This window comes from Haemorhous mexicanus, chromosome 3, assembly GCF_027477595.1.
Source record: "Haemorhous mexicanus isolate bHaeMex1 chromosome 3, bHaeMex1.pri, whole genome shotgun sequence".
In the NCBI taxonomy this organism is placed as follows: Eukaryota; Metazoa; Chordata; class Aves; order Passeriformes; family Fringillidae; genus Haemorhous; species Haemorhous mexicanus.
The window spans coordinates 24,677,994-24,704,318 of record NC_082343.1 but is presented as its reverse complement, the minus strand read 5'-3'; the positions used below and the strand labels follow the sequence as shown (position 1 = coordinate 24,704,318).

General features: G+C 44.7%; 2 protein-coding genes across 13 annotated transcripts in view; one reads left to right on the top strand and one right to left on the bottom strand.

Annotated features, from left to right (window-relative positions):
* UBR2 (ubiquitin protein ligase E3 component n-recognin 2) overlaps positions 1-1,530 on the bottom strand; it is a 55,383-nt gene extending 53,853 nt beyond the window's left edge. Inside the window, exon 1 of one of the 2 annotated variants that reach the window (XM_059841147.1) lies at positions 1,355-1,530. In XM_059841147.1, the coding sequence (XP_059697130.1) occupies positions 1,355-1,432 (78 nt within the window). In that variant the 5' untranslated portion in view covers positions 1,433-1,530. The remainder of the gene's footprint in view (positions 1-1,354) is intronic. The other variant, XM_059841145.1, reaches the window with a different exon arrangement.
* Positions 1,531-19,962: 18,432 nt separating this feature from the next.
* Positions 19,963-26,325, top strand: part of TRERF1 (transcriptional regulating factor 1) — a 100,491-nt gene continuing 94,128 nt past the window's right edge. For 7 of the 11 annotated variants that reach the window (XM_059841132.1, XM_059841130.1, XM_059841129.1 and 4 more), the window contains exon 1: positions 19,963-20,171. The gene's annotated coding sequence lies outside the window, so the exon portion shown is untranslated. Of the gene's footprint in view, positions 20,172-20,324; positions 20,481-21,257; positions 21,394-26,325 lie in introns of those variants that run through there. The other 4 variants (XM_059841119.1, XM_059841124.1, XM_059841120.1 and 1 more) reach the window with 2 other exon arrangements.

Sequence of the window (26,325 nt, the reverse complement as noted above, 5' to 3'; positions counted from 1 at the left end):
GTTAATAATAAGCTATCAGCAAAGTAATGCTATCAGCAAAGGAGGCAGAAAAAACACACTAGATTTGAATGACAGATTTCAGAACTGGAGCTTGTGCTGATGTGCTTGATGACAAAAAAAAAATGATAAAGAACTGACTACATTTAAGCTGGCACTGCTACCTACAGCAAATTCCTAAATGTGCTCCCCTGGGCTCATGATTGCTTTGAGTTTACCTACAGTGTGACCCAAAAAATCCATCTGCTATTCACACAGACAAGGTAATTTGGGCTCAATTTGGACTACTTTATAAATGTTTGATGGAATTATTTGGTTTGCTGTAGAGAAGAAGCAAGACTAATCCTGGAGCTAAACTAGCTAGCATACAGCTAACTGCACATTTGCCCATCTAATCATACCTTTGTCTGCACTGAAGATACAAGCATAATCTGAGGATAATCTGAATTATAACAGCCTTTTATTTTCATTTGGAAACAGCCAATGTAATTCCGACTGAGACACACACAGACAGCTCTTCAAGGTTTTATCCTACCAATACGCACATGAGCAGTCTCAAAAATTTAACACACACATCCAGCTCCTCAAATGCCCAAGTGTCTAAATGGACAAACATTTGTCAGAAACAAAACTTCCTCCTAAGACTTTACCCTCGAAACTACATTCCTCTTTCAACTACTCTTTGTAAGAACAGGAAAAGTATGTAAACAGAAGTAGATTTCTTCAAATGTTACACTGATTTTACTAATATTTCCTCTTACAAACACCTCATTCTAATAATCCTAAATTTAACTACTGCAAGCTTTTCTAGAACCGCATCTTAAAGAGTGGGGAGGAAGGAAAAATCCTGTAATGGCACTTTAACACTGAAAAGCGCATTTGGAGTCAGACATCCACCTAAATTAATTGGGGGGGGGATATCCTCAGTTCTAGGCGTGATTGCCGGCAGAGAGAGGCGAAGGGGCAGCAGAGGCGGAGGAAGGTAACTTCAGGAAGCAGTTACGGAAGGGGCCATGTGGCCGGCCGCCCCCGGCAGGGGATGGCCACGTCCAGGCGGCTTCCAGGGAGCCACCTGCGCCAGCCGGCACAACAGGAAAAGCTGGCTGATCGCTGCCATGGACTTCGTCTGCTGCAACAGCGACGCTGGCGACAACAGCGCGCCGAAGCCACAGCGGGACACCTCTGCCGGCCGGGGGTGCCCTCAGAGCCAGCCCCGGCAGGGACACCCCCTCCCGGAGAGCTCGCTCGCCCCGCGGAGCGGCCTCGCCCCGGCCTCGGGAAGGCCCCCCAGGCCGGTGCCTGTCGCGGCCTCCGAGCCCCCACTCCCTCCCTCCCCGCGCCGGGCCCGCCGCCTCACCACGGCGATCTCCTCGGCGGAGCACTCCAGCAGGCTCTTGTCAATGGCCTGCACCTCCGCCTCCAGGTCCGCCGCCATCTTCTGCCTCCTCCTGCCCCCTGCCCCGCGCTGCTGAGGCCGAGACCGGGACAGCCGGAACGGGGCCCGGGCGGCCGCCCAGCCCGGGGAACACACACTTCCGCCCCGCCTCCCGCACGTCAGCGGCCGCCGCGCCGCGTTCTGGGGGCTGCAGTCCTTCCGCGGCGCTGCTCGGCCGACACACGGCGTTCCGTGCTCGGGGCCGCGGGAGCTGCGGGGCCGGGCCGGCAGTCGGTACCCGCCCCCGGCCGCCTCCGCGGGCCGCCTGCCCTTCTCGCCTCACGGAATCCCAGGATCACGGGATGGGTCAGGCTGGAAGGGTTCAACGTCCCTGCTCAAGCAAGGTTATCCCAGAGCACATGGCACCGGTTTTCTTTCAGACGGTTCTTGAGTATCTCCAGTGAGGGAGACTTCACAACCTCTCTGAGCAATTCGTTCCAGTGCTCAGTCACTGCACTGTAAAAAAGTTCTTTCTCAAGTTCAGGTGAAAGTTCTGTACTTCACTTTTTACCCCTTGCCTCTTGTGCTATTGCTCAGCAGCACTGAGAAGAGCCCAGCTCCATCCTCTTGACACTCTCCCTTCACATCCTGGTAGACATTGATGAGGTCACCTCTCAGTCATCTCTTCTTGAGGCTGAACAGGCCCAGCTCCCTCAGCCTTTCCTCATAAGAGAGATCCCCCAGTCTCTCGGCCATCCTCACTGCCCTCCGCGGGACCTGCTGCAGAAGCTCCGCATCTCTCTTGTACTGAGGAGCCCAGAACTGGACACAGCACTCCAGGTGAGGCTTCACCAGAGCTGAAAGGAGGGGCAGGATCACCTCCCCCGACCTGCTGGCAATGCTCTTCCTAATGCACCCCAGGATTTTGTCGGCTGCCTTGGCCACAAGGACGCTGCTGGCTCATGGACAGCTTGTTGAACAGCAGCACCACCAGGTTGTCGTTCACCAGTCTCCCCCAGTGCCAAGCAATGTCTGGGACTGGGGACATCTCCAGTGCGGCTGGCAAAGCTGGGTGCCCGCCTCAGCTGAAATGCCCTTCTCAGCGCTGCTAGTGGGCAGTGAGGGCTTCCTGGAAGCTTCTGACACTCCATGCAGGTGGAAAGAAAATAAACCGGTAAATTACATGAATGCGGCGTCTACGGCTTTAAGACAAGTGTTACTAAATAGCAGAAGCTATAAATTCTGTTGCTCAGCTTCCAGGGGGTGACCCAAACTGAGGCGCGGCTTGCTCACTCAAGTAGGGAGGCCAGTCTGCCTCTTAAAAAACAAGGCACCACCATGAAACCCAGCAAACAATCATCCTCCATTACTCCTTTTCAGCACATACAGGCTCAGCATCTTGCGAGGCCTTTCTGAGAACCTGTTGTACCGCTGCTGTACCCATGGGCTTGCCTTGCACCTCTGTAATTACAGCTGGGCCCAAACCAAGCAGACGTGTCTGACCGTGTGGGCAGCCGCGGGGCACCTGAGTGTGCTGAGGTTTAAAAACACACCTTCCTTCACTTGCTGGCAACTTTGCATGGACATAAGCACAAACTGAGTACTATTTCTACCTCACACCTTCTATCAGCCTTCATGGCTAAGGATCTGCCCAGCAGGACCCTAACCTAGCAAATCCTGCTGAGGAAATCTCTGCTCTGGAGAATTTACACTTGCAAATCTAGACAATGCATGGGAGGGGAATAAACAGGTAGGAAAGGCAGACCAAGTCACAACTGCCTGCAGTACTAGCTGAAGGCACCTTAAAATGTTGCCTTTGCCAAACAGTGCTAAATTACAGCAAAGCTGTGCATTGAGAGTGAGTGCAGCTTCACTTATGTTCCTTATATATATCTTATATTCCTTAAAACTTTGTAAGCATTCTCATAGTGAGTATTCATGGTTGCTTCTTCCTTTTTGTTATCTCGTTTTCTCCCCCTTCTCTTCATTCTTCCCTCAATTAATAATTTAAATATCGAGTTTCCGAAGAATAAGCATAAATTCTTTTTGCATGTACCCTTCCTATATGCAGGGTACATATTTTACTGTACTTATTTTTATCTCCTTTGCCATTCTTAAGTAATTGTTCTTAAAACGCAGAAAATAATTATATATTCCTTAGAAGATCAGTAAAGCCCACACTATTTCTCATTCATGCACTGTGCATGCCTAAGGAATACAGAATATGAATCTTCTTTGGAAAATAGCACAGGGTGAAGGAAAGCTGTATGACTTAATTGTTTCCCTTTCTGGGCTGCACAAAGAAAATGTTAGAAAAATCCTGGAGTTTAGTAATGTGAAAAGCATCCTATTTTACCTAGCAAAGTGGGCAACCCAAACAGAAATTAACCTACAGAAATTTACCCTACAAAGCCATCATTTCAATATGAACATAACTTCCTGAGTATCATTTTTTACAGCTTTGGGAAGAATTTTCCATAATATTTAGCCTGTGCCATTGACTTTGTAAGCAAAGGCACTATTCAAATTCAGGAGTAATAATTAAGGTTGAGGAGACCGCCTTTATCTTCTGCCAAAAAGCCCAAGTCTTACCAAGTCAATTATCAGAAACTGAAAAAGAGAATTAGAGGCAATTTTAATGTTTCAGCAGGGTTAAAAACCTTCATGGCATTTCTCGGCTCTAGCTGAGATGTTTCTGGGCCTCACCATGCTTTCAACACAAAAGATAGCCCATAGAATGCTACAGACCATGGTTATGAAAGATGCAGATGTCATCCATACCTCTTTCATCTCCCAAGCTGTCTGTTCAAGTGCTGCTTGTCTCTGCCATTAAAAAACAAACAAACAAACAAACAAACAAACAAAAAAACCCAAAACCTAAATGATAGTTTGACTGGGGATCAATGAACTTCAATGACTATTTTCAATCAATGCTGTGTCCGTTAACACAATGTAAAAATGTGCCCTGGTTTAACCCCAGAGAGCAACCAAGTGCCACAAAGCCACTTGCTTACCCCCCAGCCAGTAGGACTGGGGAAAGAATTGGGAGGGTAAAAGGTAGAAAAATTGTGGCTTGAGATAAAGACAATTTAATGGGTAAAGCATAAGCTGCACTTACAAGCAAATAAAAACAAGGAATCAATTCACTGCTTCCCAAGGGCAGGCAGCTGTTCAGCCATCTCCAGGAAAGCAGGGCTGGATCACGTGTAGCATTTATTTGGAAAGACAAACACCATCAAAAAGTTCCTCCCTTTTCCTTCTGTTCCCCATTTTATACACTGAGCATGATGTCCTATGGTCTGGAATATCTCTTTGGTCAGTTGGGGTCACCTGTCCCAGCTGTGTCTCCTTCCAGCATCCCACGCACCCCCAACTTACCAGCACAAAAAGCAGAAAGATGTGTAAGCCCCTCTCAGCAATAACAAAAAACACCTCCATATTATCAACCCTGTGTTCAGCACAAATCCAAAATAAAGCCCCGTACTAGAGAACCACTGGGAAGAAAAATAACTCTACCCTGTCCTAAACCAGCACAATAGGCATAATTGAGGAAATATTAATTGTCACAGGGGAGACTGATGGTTCCTTTCTTAAATCTGTTTTAGAAGGTACTAATGAAACACCCACTAGAAGACTGCTTCTTGATGCACCAGAACTCACCCATGGCAGCCAAGCTGAAGCCCAGCTGGTTTGAAAGAGAAACAACCTCCTGGAGAAGATGCTCCAGAGGACTCAGCATACAATAATTCCTGTTATCCTAGCTGAATGGTGCTTCAACATGTTCATCTTCAGGGCCTGTTGCATTTGCAACTAGAAATGGATGAAATCAAGAGGTAAAGTGATGTTGGAGAGAATTTTTAAGCAGCTGGTTTGCTGGTGTGTTCACTGTACCTTAGATGCAGTCGATTTTACATCACTGTACTAATTTGAATGTAAATAAAAAAATATTGCATATCTAGACTGCAGGGATAAATGTCTATAAAGAAGACTCAGAAAAACAACATGCTATTTAATGGAGTTTTAGGGAAATCATTATGAAAGGTGAGTTTTGTGAGAAAGATTCAGAAATGCTTCAATTCTCTGTGAAATGTTTCCTGGTGCAGTTAAAAAACATTTTAAAGACATTTCCATGGCTGTTCACTAAAACAATGATGCACTTAGAACTTAATTTGAGGTTTAAAGCAAATGATCAGCATTTTGCTGCATGAAGTTGATATTACATACCTATATCTAAAGACATCACTTTGAAAAGACATTTGTATCTCCTAAATCTTCCCTAAGTCAGCAACCCTTTCCACCAAAAAAAAAAGCATGTGTCTAAATGTAGAATTCCGGTTTGTATTTTCAGTAACAGTAATTTTGATGAAGCTGTTTGCTTAGTAGATACTGAAGGACCATAGTGATTTTTACATAGCAAATACAATTTTTAAAGCCATTATCATTTACATGGTTTCCCTCCCTTCCTCTTCGGTGCCAGATGAGGTAGGTTTGTAGTCACCATCTCCTTCATAGTCTTCAGATAAATTCAGATGGTAATTCTTTTATTTCTGTACTGCCAATTCCAAAGACAAATTATGCTGACCAAAATAGAATTTTTCCTGTGATAATGTTAATTAAAAGATGAATTGTGAATGAGGTGAACAATGACACCCAGTACTTGGTGGATTGATAAGACATAGTTCACTAAGTAAGACATTATTCAGAACAAAAGAGCACACGGTAATCTGCAAACACAGGTTATTTTAGGAATTTGGTTCAGAATTAGAGTATTAAAAATACTATCTGACAACCTGTAGGCGATTCTTTGTTCCTTGGAGGCACCAGTGCTATAATATCAGCCCTTTTAGCAATAAATCTGAATAAGCTTATTTCTTTTCCCTGCTCTGTCTTTGTATGAGCTTAGATTATAAGTGTATAATATTCTAAACATGATGTCAAGGAAAATTATTTTTAAAAATATACTGAAAGCAGAGCATATTGCATAATAGCAGCAAATATAGGAGGCATAATGAAAGCAAAAAGATACTGTGGCCATGTTCCTGTCTGGTGAACGCTCTCTGCAAGTCTAGCAAAGGCAGTTACATAACTGATTTTTATTGCATTAGGCAACAGCAATATTGCTAAGCAAACCAATGTGCAGAATTAGAAAGCTTCTTCCACAGTGGAAATGAAGAAAAAAGACAGAGGAAGGGCTCTCACATCCAGTAAGAAGGCAGGACAAGAGGATGTGCATCTTCATTAGTGGATCATGTCAAGGGGACAACATGATTTATTTTCATCACGCAGTGCCTTAGAAAAAATACAGTGCCAACTCAGTCCGTGATAATTTCACTGCTTTCTGCAGCGTAACGTGTCAGCAGTCTAGAGCTCAAGCTGGTGAGTTAAAACATCAACCTCTAAAAGAGATTTAACAGGAGCTAAGATAATAGTCTCTAATGAATTGTACAGGGGGAAAAACTAACATGGGAGCAAAGGGGAAAAAAACTGCACATGCAAAAATGTGCCTGATCTCATCTGTTTTCACTGTAAATTCAGAACACTGCTAGTGTGTATTTAGACATAGCAGTTAATACAGGCTGGGGGATAAACAGATCAAGAGCAGCCCTGCCGAGGACTTGGGGGTGCTGGTGGATGAAAAGCTGGACATGACCCAGCAATGTTCACTGGCAGCCCAGAAAGCCAAATGTGTTTTGGGCCACATCAAAAGCAGCTTAGGCAGCAGGCCAATGAAGGGGATTCTGCCTCTCTGCTCCCCTCTGGTGAGACCCCTCCTGCAGTGCTGTGTCCTGCTCTGGGGTCCCCAGCACAGGAAGGACATGGACCTGTTGGAGGGAGTCCAGAGGAGGCAGCTGAGATGATTAGAGGGAGGGAGCACCTCTCCTATGAGGAAATGCTGAGAGAACTGGGATTGTTCAGCCTGGAGAACAGAAGGCTTCAGGGTGCTCTAATTGTGGCCTTCCAGTACCTGAAGGGAGACTACAAGAATGATGGAGAGGGACTTTTTACAAGAGCCTGTAGTGACAGGACAAGGGGTAATGAATTCAAACTAAAGAGAGTAGGTTTAGATTATATATTAGGAAGAAATGCTTTATTGTGAGGGTAGTCTGGCACTGGAACAGATTGCCCAGAGAAGTTTTGGATGTCCCATCCCTGAAAGTGTTCAAGGCCAGGTTGGATGGAGCTCTGAGCAACCTGGTCTAGAGGAAGGTGTCCCTGCTAACAGCAGGGATTTCAAACTAGATGATCTTTAAGGTGTCTTCCAACCCAAACCATTTTATGACTTTAGGATACAAAGAGGTCTGTGAGCTGGTAATAAGAAAGTCTATGTTTGTGGTGGTCAGAGGTGGTCAGCTTCAACACCTAGGAACGTGCAAGAACCACTTGAAATTTGTTCTGTATAGCTAACGTCCTTTCCCTGCAATTATTGATGCCAATGAATGTACAGGCTTATGTTGCAGGCTTCCCCTTCACGGGATTCTCTTTCACGTGGTTGACTACTTTTTAAGTTTGAACAAACTCAAATATTCTTGAGACTTCTGCCACTCGTGTTTGTGTGGCAAACAAAGTGACAGGAAGGGGGGAGGGGGGTATACATAGAGACAGTATACATAGGCAGGAAGGGGGGGGGGGTGGTATACATAGAGACATGAATATGAAGTGTATGAAGTGCAACTGTTGATGCTGTGTTGCCGTAGGACCAGACCTTTAGAACCCTTGCACTAAGAAAGAGCAGTCACGGTATTTAGCATCCACTGCAGCGCAGGCAAGTGCACTGTCAAAGCTCGGGGCCCCAGAGCTGGTCCTGCGGGTGTAGGATGTGGTGGGGTAGGCAGGTTAAGCAGTCCTGCTCAGCCATGCCTGCAGGAGAGGCGAGGGAAGAGCCCCGTTCTCCTTGCTCTCCCCGCTGCCGGCGCCAGGTGTCGGCAGGCGGCGCGGGCACGGCGCTGCAGGAGCGCCCCTCTCCCGCCGCTCCAGCCCGCGCTCCCAGCTCCCGCTCGCTCCAGCCTGCAACCGGAAGGGTGTGGGTGGGTGCTGGGGCTGGAGCAGCCATGAGACTTCATTTTTTTATTTTTCCCCCTCCTCTCAAATCAAGCGTTAACTGCTTAGTGACTGTTACTTCGAGAAATTCAAGGCATTTTTGAAATGAGTCAGATGTTAGAAGAAGAGAAATGTGCTGTGCAGTGCCTGGGGGCCATGAATAGGGCTTTGGGTGGTAGAAGAGACAGGGCAGGGAGAAAGCAGAAGTGGCCAAGTAGTTGCCTGCAGAGATGGATGGCAGGATGAGTGCTGCAGAAGAAACTGGAGCAACCTCCTGTAGCAAGGTCTCTGCCTTAGCACTGCAGAGGAGCTTCTGAGGGTCGGGAGCAGCTGGGCATGCTGTCACCGATCGTGACACGCGGTGACAGTGCTTGTTCTTGGCTGATGGAGACCAGAACTGATACAGAACCACTGGAGAAAGAGTTCTTGACTCCATCTAAAGCCACATTTATGGGCAGTTATGCAGGGGATGCACAAAGGAAATGGGAACATACGGCCCACAAGCAAAAGCAGGGTGGATGAAAGATTTACCTGGGAATATGAAAATGCTCTGAACAAGTGAACTAACTCTTCTTCTTTCCCCTTCACTCACACAACGGAGCAATTTTAAATTAGAACAGGTTGTAACAGATTTAATTTAGATCACCATGGTGCCTAGTATAATGCTACGGCATATTCTAGTTTATCTTTTCCCCTGATTTTAAAGGGCTAAACAGTTTTTAAATTGTGGATTTGTTATAGAATGTATGGCTGCTAGGCAGTCCTAACCAATTAGAATTTTTTTACTGCACCATGATTAATTTTGTTAGATAAAACCACTGAAATACAGCTGAAGGTAGAAATAAAAAGCATTTAAGTGCTCTACAGTCATGATTTACTCTTCAGAGATGCATTTAACGCTGTCTCCGGCAGAACAGCTTCATCCATTTTCCAAACATTCATTTGTTTATTTCAAGATTAGTCTCAGTTATAAACAGACATTAAATCACCTCCAGGCCCTAATACATTGTAATGAAGTATTGTAAACCATGTAGTATGTTGGTTTAAACAATGTAATCAGAAAGCAACAAAACCATTTTCTCCTGGTTCTTGCTGGCTCCCTGACTTCTGTCTGTTCAAAGAAAAGTTCTTTTTAGTCTGTAAATGTCAAGGTCACTCAGAGGTCAAGTTTGTGCTTTTGAGCCATGGTTCCTTTCAGGTTATTGGCTTTGTTTTATTACTGAAAGGAACCATCCATTTTGGCATATAGAGCAAAGAAGTCATGTAATCCTATTAAATACAAAACCAACATGTAGAAATAATGGTGGGGGTTTGACAATTGCACAAAAGCCCCCTTTTTCTGGCCATAGTTAAGCCAGCAGTGAGTAATTAATGGGCCTTCCACGAGCCTGTCTACAGTGGGAAAACTGCCTAACTAGTTTTCAAAACACTTGCTCAAAAACTGGCCAAGAGCCCCTTTTGGGCAAGTTGGCATCCTTCTACTGCGATGCTCAGGAATGGGAGAGAGACAGAAGCGCCTACCTGTCGCTTTCCAGAGCAGAACATGGCACAGAAGGAGACAGGCACAATCCTAGGCAGAGGATCCTTGGAAACAGAGAGGATTAATTAACAAAGGAGGAAAGCATCTTTAGAGAGTTAAGGATAACAGGAGGTATTTTAAGTTATTAGAAAATCAACTTGCTTTGTTGGCAGGAAAGAGAAGAAGTCGAAAGTGGAGGTTACAGTATGCAAGTTGAGATGTAAGTGGATCATTATGTACTGGGCACAAAAACTAAGACATAAAAAATTAACAACAACTAGCTCATTAATTTCTCTATGAAGAATGTTTATGCATAGTGCAAGGTCAGTAGAAGAAAAAATTAGGAAGAGGAAATTAGGTATAATCAGAGTTTAAATTGGAGCAAAGAAAGTGTAGAATGATTTAAATAAAACTGTCCTCAAATTGGTATCTACATAGAGGTTACTGGGGGAAAATGCTGAGGATTTTCATGGTTAGTTAGCTAGGATCAGATGTGAACGATGGGCTTGCCAACGCTGTCTGTTCTGCTTGTCACTTCTTTGAGGACAGTCAGCTACAGTATGTGAAAACAACTGAAGGTTGCAAACCCCAGTTTTCATAAACAACATTCATAACACTATTTTCACATCCCTCAGACAAGCATATAGGTTATCACAACTTTAAAATCTCTGTCTGCTGGCAAGACAAAACATTACCATCCTAGAGTGTATGCAAACATAAGAACTGACTGGATCTATTACTAATAAAGAGAGATGAGCTGATTGAGAGTATAGATAGCAATTGCAGATTAGATGAAAAACTGCACGAAGCATAGACAGGAGCTGCAGAAATGAACCCCAAGACATACAATTGAATATAACAAACATTAGAGAAGTGGAAATGGGAAACTGAGAGATCTATATTGCCTGGATTGTGAAAATAAGACTTACAAAAGGCCAGACAGTAAAAGTTTCTGGCCTATCATATTGCAAGGACAGATAGACAATAAAGATGCTTGGAGTTTAAGAGTGGAACAGGTCCAAGATCTTCCGATAGTCTTCTAATAGGAAGGGAAAAACACTGGCACACCACCAGGGAAGGGCCTCCACGCAGGACTGCTCCTTAAACACAGACTCAAGAGGGTTTTGGCAGACACTTCAGTGAGAACAGCCTCTAGTGGCGCAGTCTTAAAACAAGTCTGGAAGAAGTCTCTCTCAACCCTGGGTTTGCTTCTTGAGTTGAGCATAATTTAAGAAGGCCATAAGTTCAGTATGAGTAATTAGGGCTGAATTTACTTTTTGCCCTCCTCTGTTCCCAGCACATCACTCAAGCAGGGTATGAAAAGTGAAATACACCCACAACTCCTCATCTGGGGATTTCCTCAACTGATAGACAATCAGAGTATAATTAGCTCCTTTACCCCTGTCTGAGGTGCAGAGGAATTATCAGTGCCTCAATCTTCAGCTATTGGCAGCTGCTAAATTAGTCAGTAAACTGGCATGGGACTCATCCACAGAGCTGTACTTGTCCTCCCAAGGGGATTTAGAGGACGTGTTGGCATGATAAGAGAACACATAAGCTGTAAAATATATACTCAGAGAAACACAAATGTATGTCTTATTGTTGTTAGAATTTCTGAATAAAGTGAAATGGATTCTGCAGACCAACACATCAACTAAGGCAAAAGTTGATTTGAGAAACCTGTTTTACCTCCCCATATTTCTTCAAGCTTTTCTAGCAAGCTGGCAATGCTGTGGGTACTGCAGACTTAAAAGATGAGCCTTCTGGTCCCTATGTTATCCAGTCATTATTGCTGGGTTCCCAGGGAGCTCTCAGATATGGGAGGACCAGCACATACTACCCACGTCTAGAAGAAAACTTTGGAGACTTTTATAGGAAAATTCCACACTTTTGTGACCCAAAAGAAGGTATCTTCTTTTTCACCTGTGAAAAAAAAAAATCTCATGTCTAATTTGCACCGCTGCCTCTTTTCTCAACAGAACAGACCCAAAAGTCTGAGAACTTTAGTCTCACAGACCTAAGCTTTCACCACAAGCACTACAGGAGATTGTTTTGGGGATCCCCTGTTTAATTTCCCAACTGACATACTAATTTGGAGATTCACAGGCCATTTGAATGTGATGGAGATAGTTTCCTCTCTAGAAGCAAAACTGGTCCATCAAAAATCTTCACATGTTTACATATGCCTGGATTTGTCATCTGGTGCCCTTCAGCTGCTGCTGGAAAAACTCTCTTCCAGCTGCTGCTGGAAAAAGCAGGTTAATTTTGTTAACCTGCTTTATAGGGGTTCCCTGCAGTTCTTTGTCTTACTGCAGATGTACAGTAACTTCACTGCATTTTCTGCTTTCTGTTTTTCTGTGCAGCTCTCTCACCTCTTCAAGTGTTTTGGGGCCACCAAACGAAAACAGTGACACAAAAATGTAAAGGAGCTTGTCTTCTACTGTAAGTGCATTTCCATCACTGTAAAATTATGAAACAGTACAGCTTATTTCTATCTGATGATGTAAAGTGCCCTACATCACTATAAACAGAATATACTGTATAAATATTGGATATATAGTATGAGTCTAGCCATGTGAGTTAATAGCATTTGTAATTCTTGACAGCTGTATCCATACAGTATAAATGCATATCTGCCCACTGTCACATATGTAAGAAACAAATAAGTAAGACACAGTGAGGCCTTGAATTAACTGGTATATATGACTATAAAAGACTTGTATAAAATTCAGGTTACAATTCTGAATGGGAAAGTTCAGAGCAGAAGATGTGGATGGCTGTTTTAAACTCCTTCAACAAAACCTACACAGGGTACATTCAATTTTGAATTAAATCAGCAAAATCATTTGCTTCTGTGCTGAGGAATATGAAATAGAAAACAGAAATGGCTGAAAGCAGGGTGATGGGATGACAGGGATAGTTCTGATCACAGGTGCTGTTCCACACAATATGCAGTATGCTATTGCCAATATTGCATCCACTTCCAACAGATAAAATTCTGAAGAAGGAATAAAACTTTAATCTTCATATCATTTGCCAGTGTGACTCAGACATATTGCATGTTGCAATAGAGAACCACAGTGACTTTATCATATTTGTATTTAGATATTATCCTTCTGTTACAGAAAGTTATTTAGATTAACTGTAACTTAGTTAATATGCCAGGCTTCCTTCTCCTCTCATCATACATCTTTTCTATAACCTTTTATCTTTAGAAAACTTTTGGTTGTAATCAGCTTTATTTTTCCTTCTGTACTCAAAAGTAGGATTTCTCTTCTTCAACAAACACATTAGAAGTTAATACAGCTCTCTGTAGCAAGCTGTCCTAAAGCCTCTTTTTAATATATCAATTTTACCACATAACAGATTTTTAAAGCCAAGATAAAACAATTCAGAAAGATTGGTGGGGGCGTTCAACAAAAGTACTAGGAGACAGTACCTTAAATCCATAATTTCACTGGATTTCGCTGGATTTCAAGTTTATGGTGCCTCTGTAAAGGCAGTTTTCATTAAATAGTGTAATTTAATTGAATCTTTGTCTGCAAACAGGACTATGTATTTCTTTCCAACAGAACAACAGCAGCAGATTTAGAGTAAGGTGTGCTTCTTCATAGAGCAGTTTTCAGCTGTTACCACTGGGAGCACATACAAAGCCAGGGGATAAAGCTTCTTGCATTTCAGCCAAAGCTTCAAACATTTCAAATTGGGCATAAGATTTACTTGAACAATATTGGTCAGTCATTAAGACATAACAAGCTGCAAAGACCTAGGAGAATTTTTTCATACTTTACCTCTGCAGTTACATTCCTGGATGACACTGGACCACCTCTGTTCCCTGCTTTAACCATCTGTGAAATGGAGACAGTATTACTGGCTCCTGATTGTATTCCCAACTCAGAGACACAGTCAATGGTTTTAAAGTGCAGAATAGCTCAAACCATGCCATCAACTTAAAATCTGGAAATTATTAAAAAAATATTTTCACTTATGTTAGTTTTATAAAGATTCATCAGTTTTATATGTTTATGCATTCATAATTTACAAACACATGTAATTTATGTAATGTGTATATATTAAACAAATTTTTAAATTTACAAATACATATGTCAGTGTATTGTATAAAATAAAACATTTCCTCTTTTCTGGCATGTGAAAAAGCCACACAAACTGGAGCATTGCTCAGTAGGACAAGATCCTGCAAGATGGCCCGTGTCACTGTGTCTCTTGTGCATACATGTGTATGCCCACGGATTATTCCTGACAGCACGATAGTATAAGCAGCTCTTCCAAGAGGAATGGGAACTGGCACAAACCAAATGAAGCAAGAATGTCTCTAGCTCTTTCTACTCTCTAGGGCTCACATACAGTTGCAAAACACTAATAGTGTTACTGAAAAAAAGTCTTTAAGTCATCACTATTTCTCATTTGCCTATCTGTAATTTCTTTACCAAAATATTCCTAAACACTTTACATGGTTTAATTTGCTTCAGGGCATCCCTGTGTATCTCCCGTGTGCCCAACTGCAGGGAGAAGCAGAAAGGTCAAAGCCATGTCCTACCAGGAGCTGCCAGGAGGCTCCCTCATCCAGTCGCACCCAGCTCCACCAGCACTGGGCCAGAGCCCCAGGGGCTGAGCAGCTGCTGTAGGTTGTGCTGAAGGAGCAGGTCAACAGCTCAGTGTATGACTTAAGAGATGGGCAACTCTAAGCTTTGCTAAAATGTTCCTGAGGTTGACGTTGAGAGAAAACCAGTGCTTTTGCATTTCCAGAGCTGTCTGCAGTGCAAACAGCTGTGCAGGCTCAGTTTTCCTTTTGCTTTTGTCCACTACCTGGACTAACCTTCTTAGAGAGCATCTTGTCTGTCAGATGAGATAGCAGCTGTGGCTTTGAGACAATTAGAGGCAATTTAAAGTGGTGTGGCTATAAATCCCATTTTTGAACACACAGTCCTGCCTCCTTTTCTATTGCTTGTCTGGCTGACTCAGTGAAGCTATCTATGGGAAAAATGATAGGGCATTTCTGCCAGCACTGGAAGGTGATCTGGCTCACTGGGGAAGTAGTGTCAGCGTTGGGTGCAAACAGGAGGCAAACCCATGGAGCTGGAGGCAGTAATTTGCATAAGGGCTAGCAGGACCTTAGACATCACCATTCACTTTTGTTTTAGCATTCATGAAAAGATTCATAGCATCATTCAGGTTGTAAAAGACCCTTAGGATCATTGAGTCCAACCATTAACCTAATACTACCAAATCCACCACTCTCCCTTAGCACCACATCCTGCACATCTTTTAAATCCCTCCAGGGTTGGTAACTCCACCACTTCCCTGAGCGACCTGTTCCAATGCTTGACTACATATTCCATAAAGAAATTTTTCCTAATACCCATTCTAAACCTCTCTTGGTGCAACTAGAGGCCATTTCTTCTAGTTCCATTGCTTGTTAATTGAGTGAAGAGACCAACCCCTACCCTGCTACAGCCTCCTTTCCAGTAGCTGTGGACAGCAATGAGCTCTCCCTTGAGACTCCTTTTCTCCAGGTTAAATGGCCCTGATTCCCTCAGTTACTGCTCATAACACTTGTGCTCCAGACCCTTAACCAGTTCTGTTGTCCTTCTCTGGACATGCTCCAGCACCTCAATTTTTTTCTTGTAGTGAGGGGCCCTGTGAGCAGGGGTTTCACCAGCAGTCTGAATTAAAGCAGCATGCTTTCATCTCCTCCCCTCCTTGGCACATTTCCTGCACCATTCCTTATGTTCTGCAATCAGCAAACCAATCTGGCTAAAAGAAAAAAAATAAAATTAAAAATTCTTACTTCCAGGATTAGTTTTCAAATGGCAGCAGCATGGGCTGAGATCATATTAGGCTGCCAGTGAAATCCATGACTTTGCCTCATATCTGGAATCAGAGCAGCCAGTTCACTGGACAAGAGGCAACTTGGACCAGCAAGGCTGGGCTGTTGCTCTTCTGACACAGGCCTGTTCCTCACCTGGGTGGTGGAAGTGGACAAAGGGAAGGACATGGTAGTTTGCAGTAGCTGGGGTCCTGATGCATTTCTACTAAAAATTATTCATTCTCTAGAATGAATATTTTCATTTCATAGAAATTATTCCTTTATACTAAATATATTTAGCTCCATTTCAACCCATGGCCATTTTTTCTAACTTGCAATGGATGCAGTCAGAAGTGACACTGAAGAGGTTAAGCCATTTTATCCTGGAAGCTCTCCATATCCATATTCCTGATGACAGGGCATAAGAGGGAGAAACACCACACCCCAACGTACGTGAAAGAAAAGAGCACCAAGGCAAGTTAACATTACCTTGAAACAAAGCAGAGGTAATGTTTCCAGGGACAACCTAGAATTATGCATTTGTTGTTCTCTGAGCAAACCCATTGCCAATAGTAATGCATTTTTTTGTGTGTGTTCAGGTTGTGGGAAGCTGTGTCTACTTCCCTTGCAGCAGAAAATGCACAGGGAATGTTATCATAGAAAACACACGTTTTGCTTTTTAAAACTATTCTACCAGTCCCACTCCTGTAGGACCCCAGTGTGTCTTAAACAGAAAGAGACAAATGACTGACTAAATCCAAGAGATTCACATGATACTAAACTGATTTAGTTGCTGGAAAGAACCAGCAACTTCAGGCTGGGAAACCCACAAATTGAAAAGAAAAATCAAGGTCAAGCATTTAACGACAGGGTGGATCAGTAATTACACCAAAAGAACAGGTACCAAAGGGCAGATTTATCATCTCTTGAAATTTCCATAATGGCTTTTATTTTTTTCTGGAAAATAAGGCCATAATCTCAATTACAAATATAAAGTCCACATTATGTCGAATGTCACATTCTGAAACTGAACTTGCTTTTAAACCTAAATCCATCAGTACAATTTATGGCTCAAAAGCTCCCCCTTGAAACAAATATAAGCCTGTCATTAGTCTTGTTCAATGAACTCAGATAATTACAGTCTGATTTTATTTTTTTTTTTTAGGATAACATCCACAATTCAAAATTCCACCTGGGAACAGGCATCTAAAACCAAGAAACTGGATGAACATGTTTTTTGGCTGCTGTGACTTTGACCAGTAAGATACTTGCATAAATGTGATTTTTTTTTTTTTTTTTAAGGTGTCTGACGTGGTTTTATTTTAATGACTCCAATTGTTGAACAAAGGTATGTTGCTTCCTACCATAGCCATAGTATGTTTTCTTCAGCATTGTCTTTCTTGGAAAGCCTACAAATTCAAGGTGAAGCCTTCTAAGAAAAACTAAGGCATTTGGGAAAATAATGACACAGCAATTCTGTGCCAGAAAGGAATGAACCAGGAGGATGATCAGAGACCTCTGTCACTTCTAAACTTCTGTAATGCTTTCATTTCTGAAACAGCCCCGCTTAGAAAAAAATTAAAATGCAGTAATTGCTAACAAGACTCTGACAGAGTGATGGCAGTTACTGCAAGACATTTGCTGCTTTTGTGTTGTTCGGAAGCGCTGGGGGGGTTTGGAGGCAGCTGAGCCACCGTGCCAACTTGCTGCAGGGCTCCCCTGGCCCTCCCCGCCCTGCCGCCCCCCAGCTCCCCCGTGCTGATCTCCCAGGGAGCTCACCAAAATGGCAGGAACTTAGCCCAGACAGGGAACAGTGCTCTGCCTTGGCGAGCTGAACCAGCTCGGCGGGCAGGGAAGAGAGGGCAAGGTCTCCCTCTTCTGACAGCAGCAAGCCGGCGGCTGGGCCGGCCAGGACCCCACCCCGGCTTCAGAGCTGCCAGCTCACCAACTCACCGGGTATCCCTGCCGAATCCTTGTTGAACAACATCGCGACAAGCCCATAGAATCATTCTGAGGTTGAATACTGTAAACCACAGTCTGATTTTTTTATTCAAAAGTGGGAAGCTTGATACTCAAATCCTTAAAAGATTAGAAGAAGGATCAGGAAAACTGAGAATACAAGTTAAGGTTTTGTGCTTTTGATGGAGACCAACTCATAACTGGCAGGATAAACACAAAGAATGCAGTCTGGCTATAGCCAGCCCACACAATTTTATGGAAATGTTGTCCAGAGCTAAGAGTTTTGCGTAGCTAAACTTGTTATGGCAGAGTAAGATGGGTCCAATTTATAACATGTCAGAAGGCTGCTTGATAATCACAGAATATTCTGTGTTGGAAGGGATGCACAAGGATTAAGTCCAGCTCCTAAGTGAATGGCCCATACTGGAGGCAAAGATACAATCTTGGCCTTACTAGCATCATGCTCTAACAAACTCAGCTAATTATTCTTTGTTGAAATTAGACATTTGCTTCTCTTTTGAGTTATACTTGTGTTTCAGGTAAATAAAATAACACCTAGCTGATTCAACAGACATTTGCTTGTATTGATTAATTGGACAAGTAGAGATGCTGAGACAAACCTAAAAAGACTGTTAAATTTCATTGCTTATTTTTAGAGGTATTTTGGAAATCACAAGTAATATGGGCTATTCTGGGTTTCAGACTAGACACAAAAAACAAACAGAGGCAAAGCACATGTTGAGTTGTGGTTTTAATTCTATTTTCATCATAGTTTATATGACTTACGACTCCAGCAAGCAAACAAGCCAACCATTGAATCCAAAACTCAGCATAGATTTAGCATAGCTCAGCACAGAGAACTTACAATATTGGAATGGTATTCTTCAGTTAAGTAAAAATAAAATTAGAAAATTAGGAGCCGGCGAGGAAGAAAACAAGACTTTCTCACATTTGTGCATAGTTCAAAGAAATTTAATAGCCAAGGAGTGATATCATACTTTTTCACTCTTGCTCTAATCTACACTGTAAATCAAAACAATTTCATAAAAGGTTAAATTATTAAGAACAGTGGGCCGATGGAAGTGTCATGCAACCAGGAAACCAGGATGACCATAAAAAGAAAATGAGGCTGCTGGTAACCATTATAATGTAAGGCTGAATCACAAATGCTAACACCAAAGACCTTTTTCTGTTCCAGTTATAACCCTTGAGAGTTTTGTCTGTTGGGGCTTTTTTCCCTCTTTGAAGGCAGAAGTAGGCCTATAACCATCCCCGTTTCAGTTTCTCTCTTCCCAGCTATGGTTTCTTACAGTCTGTCATTGTCCATGAGCTTAAACACAGCACTGCATAAACTGTATGCATCACATATCTGTCCCCAAGATGTAAAATCCTTCCCTGCGAGGGAACATTTTGGTGCAATCTAATGCAAATGCCGAGCCCAAGGGAAGAAGGACCGATGAGGTATTTCACCAAAACGTTTCTGTAGACTTTAAAAAAAAAAAAAAATCATTTAGGACGACCAATGGCAAAGATCAGTGACCACAGGAGCAAGTTCCTACATCGCTCGCTGTATTAGAGAATTAACTTCTAAATTAACCGAAGCGGAGGAGCCGCCCTGGAGCCGGAGGCGGCCCCGGCAGGCGCAGCAGCCCTTCCCCGCTCAGGGCAGGAGAGCTCCCGGGTGAGAGAGAGCCCGCCTTTACCGCGGCCACTTTCCCCCTCCGGCGCCCCGGGGCTGGGGGAGGCCGGGCCACAGCGCCCGCAGCCCCCGGCCCCGACACGGCTGCCCCGCTCCGGATGACACCCCGGCGCCGGGGGAGCACCCCTGCATCCCAGCCCCTCGGCGGCGGGACCCCCTCGGCCCCGGGGCTGCCGCGGTGTCGTCCCCCGGCGCCGCCGCCCGGGCGGGAGCGGGAGCGGTGCCCGGCCCCAGCGCCCTGCGGCATGCGGCGGGATCCCGCGGCAGCCCCTCGCCCGCACCCCGCCGACCCGGCGGGAGCCGCTGACAGGTCGCCGCCAGTGGCCCCGGCACCTGCGCTGCGCTCACCGCCCTGAGAGGAGGGGCTGCCCGCCAGACCGCGGCGCGGCGGAGCGGGAGGGAGGGAGAGAGGGAGGGAGGCGGCGGCGGCGCACGGCCGGCGGCGGGCGGGCCCCCGGGGGCGGCGGGCGCCCCTCGCCCCGCCGCGGGGCCGGGCGGCCGCGGCGCCACCGACACCTTACTTCCTGCTTCGCTACCCGGGGCCAGACCCATCGCGGCGGAGGGATCCCGCCGCCTCCCGCAGCCTCCTCCCCCTCCTGCTTCTGCTTTTCCCGGCTCCCTGCTGCAAGGAAATTATTTGACAGCGATTTGCTGACACCGGGGATTTTTTTCTTTTTCTTTTTTTTTTTTTTTTCTTTCTTTCTTTTTGCATCACGGACTCGGCACAGCTCGGCGGGCGGGGGAGGCCGTGCCGGAGGTAAGTGCCGGTGCCCGGAGCCTCCCCCGGCGCGGGGCCCCCGCCCCGCTCCGCTCCATGTGCCGCCGCCACCGGGGTGGGTGCCGGGCAGCGGGGCCGCGCCGGGCCGGGCCGGGGGAGAGCGTTTCCTGGCGGAGCGATATTTGTTTACAGGATGGGCGCCGTACTGTAAGTGAAGTAGGACCGAGCCCGGGGCAGCTCCGTAATAAATTAATATCGCGATCTGCTCCCGCCTCGCCGACACCGCCACGAGCCCCGCGCCCGCCCCCCTCCCCCGCCCGGCTGCACTTGTTGCAGACTTCGCGCCAGGTAGGGGCAACGCTTCGCAAGTTTCGTTTTTGCAGGAGCCGGTGCTGCGCTGGAAGGAGAGGAGGGAAAAAAAAAAAAAAAAAGGGGGGGGGTGGGGGAGGAGGGAGAAAAAAGTTTGCAGCTCGCAGTTGACTTTCGGTCTGCAGCGCCGAGGCCCTGCCGGCTGCCGCCGCCTCCTGCCCGTCCGGGCGCGGGCGGGCGGGGGGCGCTGCCCGGTACCTGCCTGGGCCGGGCGGGCGGCGGGGCCGGCGCGGGGCGCCCCCACCGCGGCGCTGCTGCGAGTCCCGGGCGCCGCCGCGCCGTGCCGGGAGCAGAGGCGGGGAAGGGCGGCTCGGCGGGGCTCGCCGCGGAAGTTCTCCGAGCCGCGCTGCCCGTCACGGCCCCGGACACGAGTGGGCGAGCCACGCGCCGCTCCTCCCGTCCTTCGTCCCGCAGCGCGCTCTGTGCCGTCTCGGTATCAGTGTTGGGAACGGAGCGGTCCCGGGGCTCGGCTGTGGAGCCCTTCCCGGGCAGCACCGCGTGGGGCGAGCTCGTTTCGGAGGAATGGGGATTTCTCCCTCCATTCCTGCGGGAGAGGAGCGCGCGGCGGGCTGGGGGCTGGCGGGGCGCTCCGGTTTTCCGGCCCGTCAAAATTACGGGGTGGTAAGGAGCAAAAACTGTTAGCCAGGTGTTTTAATACCGGAGAGGAGATTTGCAAGTGAAATTAATCGGCAGTTAACCAGTTAATAAGTGGATAATGCCTATTCATCCTTCTGCTGACTTTACAGAGTGGTTTTCACGTCTGCCTGTCAACTAACCAGGCTTGACTGATCGACACATAAACCTAGCCGTGTTATTGCCTTCATCCAGTAAAATCTGACCTGCACTTGCTGTCCTTGTGCATCAGTGCTGGTTGTCATTCAAATAGTTACAGGTGAGGTTCATACATTCTTACAGACTGACATGATGGCAGCAAAATACATAGGATGACCCATAGCTTAAATATTTACAGAAAATATTGTGAAGTGTTTAACTGCATGATTAATGTTTTAAGCATGTAATCACTGAAGGGGGAGTTTTATGCCGTTGGTTGCTACAGTTTTACTGTGAGTATGGGAAGAGAAGAGAGTTCACCAGGGTTGGCCTGGCTGCTCATCAGGGCCGCTCTGCTGCCTGTACCCATCCTGCTTGGGCCTCTGGCCTGCAGAGCTGCCCTGGGGACCAGGGATTTGTCTGCTGCCCTCACTCAGGGTTTAGTGTCACGATGAAGTGACCCATCATTACAGTGCCAGCGTGTGCATGAGTTGTTCCTGCATGCGGTACATGCAGCTCTTTGCTGTCATTGCTTATCTGCTTTGTGGTCTTGGACGTTCAGTTGGATCAGAATGGAGCCATTGCATTAATAAGGTGCATCTATCTAGAAAGAGCCCATTTCACTTCATTGTACATTGAAATGACGGAATTTAATATGCCCTTGTTGGTACCTTACCTTTTTTCTAAGTGTTGTCACATTTTACAATAGAAGGGGTGCTGCATGCGTGCTCTATACAGCTTTGCATAAAACAAATAGACTTTCCTAGAATTTAGATAAGTGATTTTTTCATATGAAGAAAATGTGTTGTATGTGTTTTTCTTTCCTCTGTAGAGGATAGTCTGATAATCTTTGGAAAAAGTAAAGGCTGAGGTATACCCTACTCAGGAAGTTTTGGTGCAAATGAGCACTCTAGAACAATCTGTTCTACCATTGATTAGCAGCTTGTGTTTCTGAAGTTGGAGACCTCAGTGAGGACCTGAGCAGCACTGTGATATGGTGGTCATAATCCGTGTATCTTGAAAAGCCAAAAAAACTCAAATACAAGTAATGCACTTCACTGTGAAACTTGGCCTGAGTGTGAACTGAAGGACTGGCCTCCTGGTGATAGGATAACACTGGAGCTTAGTCACACTGCTCTGTCAGTGTATGTCCTGCTGTTGGCATCCCTCCCCGGGAAAGGGGGATAAGGCCACAGGTAGCTAGGCAGGCATCCTGCCTTCAGTGTTTAGTATCATGGGCCAGCATGAGAATAAATAAACCACAGCATGACTAACCTCTCTACCTAACATTGACTCATGTTGTATTTCGATAGACTGAAAAAGTCTCCATGCCTAAGCCATTTCATTTTCTCAACCTGTATGTTACTGATGATGACCTGCCTATTGAGAATCCTCCAGTATTCATGAAGACCATAAAGCAAGTTCTTGTTTTAAGCTTTTTTGCTTCTAGGTAGTGTGCAACTAGCTTAGATGGAAAAAAGGAATTCCTAGATTTTAAACTCAAAGCTCTGTTGTTTCTTTTCTTCTGGCCATTTTAATCCTTCAAGTGATACAATGAGACTTGCAATTATAAACTGGGCTCATAACTTGGCATCTGGAAGGGAGTGTGAGAGAAGTATAAGAAGAGCAGTTCTGTAAAGTACTGTAGGTTTCCTAAAACAGTAAGTTAATATTTTCCTGTGAATATTTTCTTTTTTTTTTTTTTTGTTTGTTTGTTTGTTCTAATCAAGTGGAGGATATGTTACCTAAAAAGCAGCCAAGTGTTTGAGAAAGCCCTTCTCTCTCTTTGCCAATATTGTAGTGGGACAGTGTAAAAAACAAGGGCCCTGCATTGCGCCTCCTTAGTATGTGTCACAATAACTGTGAGATAAGGCAGTTTCATTTCAGCTTCCTTAGAAATATGTATTTGTGTTTTTGTTTTTTTTAAAAAAAGCAAGCAGCGTTTGACAAACACAAAATAATGGTTGGTGTGGAAACAATTTGTTTCCTCCCCTTGCATTCTTTTGAGAGCTGAACAGTTCCAATAAAAAATTATCATCAGAATTACAATTTTTCCTGTCCTTGAAATTAACGGATCCTTTTGCCTGCCCTCCACCTGAGAGAAGTAGGCAAAAGTATCTTCAAGTGCACGTGTGAATTCTGCCTGGAGTAGCTGCCACACCCTTGGTTATTTACATAAGGTGAGGAGCGCAAGTGGCCACACTGACTTCCATGGCACTGCTTGCAAGAGTAGAGTTACCGTCTATGTAAGTGGGGAGGGGCTGGGGGGGCTGCATTCAAAACTAAAGAAAAAGGAAGGCAGCAAATTCCTTCACATATGCTTTGCTGTAAGTGAAGTTACAAAACCTCTTCTTAACTTGTCCATCTCTGAGAAACCTATTACTGTAATCAGTTGCAGGGCTGTGAGGGGAAATCGGCCTTCTAAGATAAAGACTAAAATAGCACATTCAAATATATTTTAAGAAAGGCAACTCTTCCTTCAAAGAGTAGGTCTGAACCTGGCTCAAAGAGCAGTAGCAACAATTTTATTGGGTTGTTTTTGTCTTTAACAACTCTTTGCTTGAAACCAAGCAGATTTAAGAGATTCACTGAAATTACTTTGGAGCGGCGTGCGTTTAGGCACCAAGTTAACTTAGGGAGCTTGTGGGAGTATCTCCTGTTAGATCTGAAATGAGAGAATGGGCTCTTGCACCATCATCTCCTTGCTGCTGCCACGGTATGTCCAGGCTGGCCAGGAGGACAAAGTGGGTGACACAGTGTGCCTGCAGCTCATATTGACACCAGTTCTTGCTGGATGTTGGTTTCTGTGGGCAGAAGGAATAGTGTTTTGAAAGCAGTTTCTTTTCCCTCTTTCTCGCTTGCCTGTGTCACTCTGTGATGGTGGGGATGTGGGCTCACCTGGACCTGCTCAAAACAGCAGCAGAAAAAAAACCCCAAACCATCGATTTGTGTGGGGAAAACCTGGAAAATGTGCTCAGGCTACAACCTGCTGCCACAGAAACTTGAAGGAAAATACATAATATATGTTACTTCTTGAGAGGATAATGATTTGGGGAACGCAGGACATGCTGTTAAATATATGCCCTAATAGTGTGTGATTTTTATTTTTTTTTTTTTTAAGTTTCAACTCTTTGCATTAGAGTGGGGGTGTTGCAGGGTTTTGGAGTAGTCCTGGAGCGTTAGGTATATTTTGAGGTTCTGAGTGAAATGAGTCTTGTGGTTTCAGCTTACTCTGTAACAAAGAGTAGTGTGTCACACACAAACAGCCCACCTAAGTTTTCATAATTGACTGATGATTTGCTCTGGAAAGGCCCAAAATCCTGATATGAGCCAGACTCAAAAGGTAGTTGATTTTTAAAAGAAATTTCATTTTAGTTTGTCATTCTCCACTTTACAGTCTAAATTTTGTTAGAATTTCAGGCAAATTGCTTCACTTCGGCTTCCCATCCACTGCTCAGGTGGGCTCTTGTCACTTCCCAGGCACATGGTGACAAGTGCCAAGTTTCCACACCCCACCAATGTCTAAAGCAGCCATCCTGGGTCTTGTCACAAATTTTCTCCTGTCTCTTTAGTTCAGCAAGAAAATGGTTTCTGTCTTTCCCCTCCCTCCCCTCATCAACTGCTCATGGTAAGATTTTTTATAGAGCCCGCATTGTGATATGTCCTTGAAGTGCAGAGCTGCAAGGTTTTGTTTTCCTTTGCCATTTTTTCTCTTCATGTTTAAAGTTCATTGCAGCTATAGCAAAGCAAGATTGTTGTAGATGGTCTTTTTGATTCCTTCCCCTTCCCCCACCCCTGTGTCAAAAATCTCATGTTCGGTAAAAAGCAAAAACTCAGATTTAGGTACTAAAACTTAAACCAGCTAACCCAGGAGTGTAAAGACTGCAAAAATATATATTGGGAAGGATTGCCCAGCAAAACAGGTAGGTGTAAGCTAAATGTTAAATTATCAGCACCTCCTTTTTAAAGGATCCCTGATGGTGAGGTTTTTGTTCACGCCATCTGGCTAGAACAAGGCTTACCAGGACTCTTAAAGGACAGGGGCCATTTGAGGTGCAGAATTTATATCAGGTACTTTCTTTTTAAGTGAATGTCAAATCCTAGATAATTTCAGCGTCAGACTGTGAAAAAAAAGTACCCAACGCTGCAAAGCAAGTTTAAAACTTGAGAATAGCTGAAATCCTCTGTCTTAAAAAAAAAAAAAAAAAGTAATTTTTGTCTTTGTTCCCCACTCCCTCCTCTCTTCTTCTCCCCCTTCCCCCCACCCCCCAATTTTCATTGATGGGGAAGTTTCATTTCCTTTATTTATATATTTTTAGTGTATGTGTGTTTGGGGGGGCATGATGGTAGATAGGAAGGAAGTCTGTGTTCTAGATTTTATATTTAAAACTAAAAAATAGCTAATGCTGGTGTGTTTAGAAATGACTCTAACTACATTTTCCCCAGTAAACCAAAAATTCTGCTGGTGAATAGTGAATATTATTGGGCATTGAGGGGTTTCGCAATACTTCTGTGTGGGTGAGGGTCCTGTCTGAGTTCAGTTGTACTAGCAGGGAAGTGTTTTTCCCAGTACTGTCATGTCTCACATGCCAAATCAGAACTAGAAGTGCATTTTCTTGAAAGGATCTCTATTTACACTTGGAGGGTTATGCCAATTACAGCTACATTCGGCTTTTTTTTTTAATTTTTAATTCCACACATGACCTACATAGTAACTTCTTTCATTTTCTTAACTGAGCACCCACTACAATCCTGGAATGTCAGCAAGGTATACCTGCTGTCCTGTGGCTCTAATGCATATGGTTCCTCTTGCAAGGCTATGATCTTAAGTGGGTCCTTGTGAAATGAATGCTGCTAGAGCTTTGCATAACTTGAAATAGCCCTATGTTCTCCAGGCAGAATTGAATACACTTTATTGGGGAGCAGGAAATACGCTATGAAGTATGTTGTTCATATGTAATAATATTTTTTTCCTCAAAAGAGATCCCATGTACTTTAATTCTGAATACAATTTTTAAATACAGCAAGTTAGGAAATACTGCATTGCAAATCT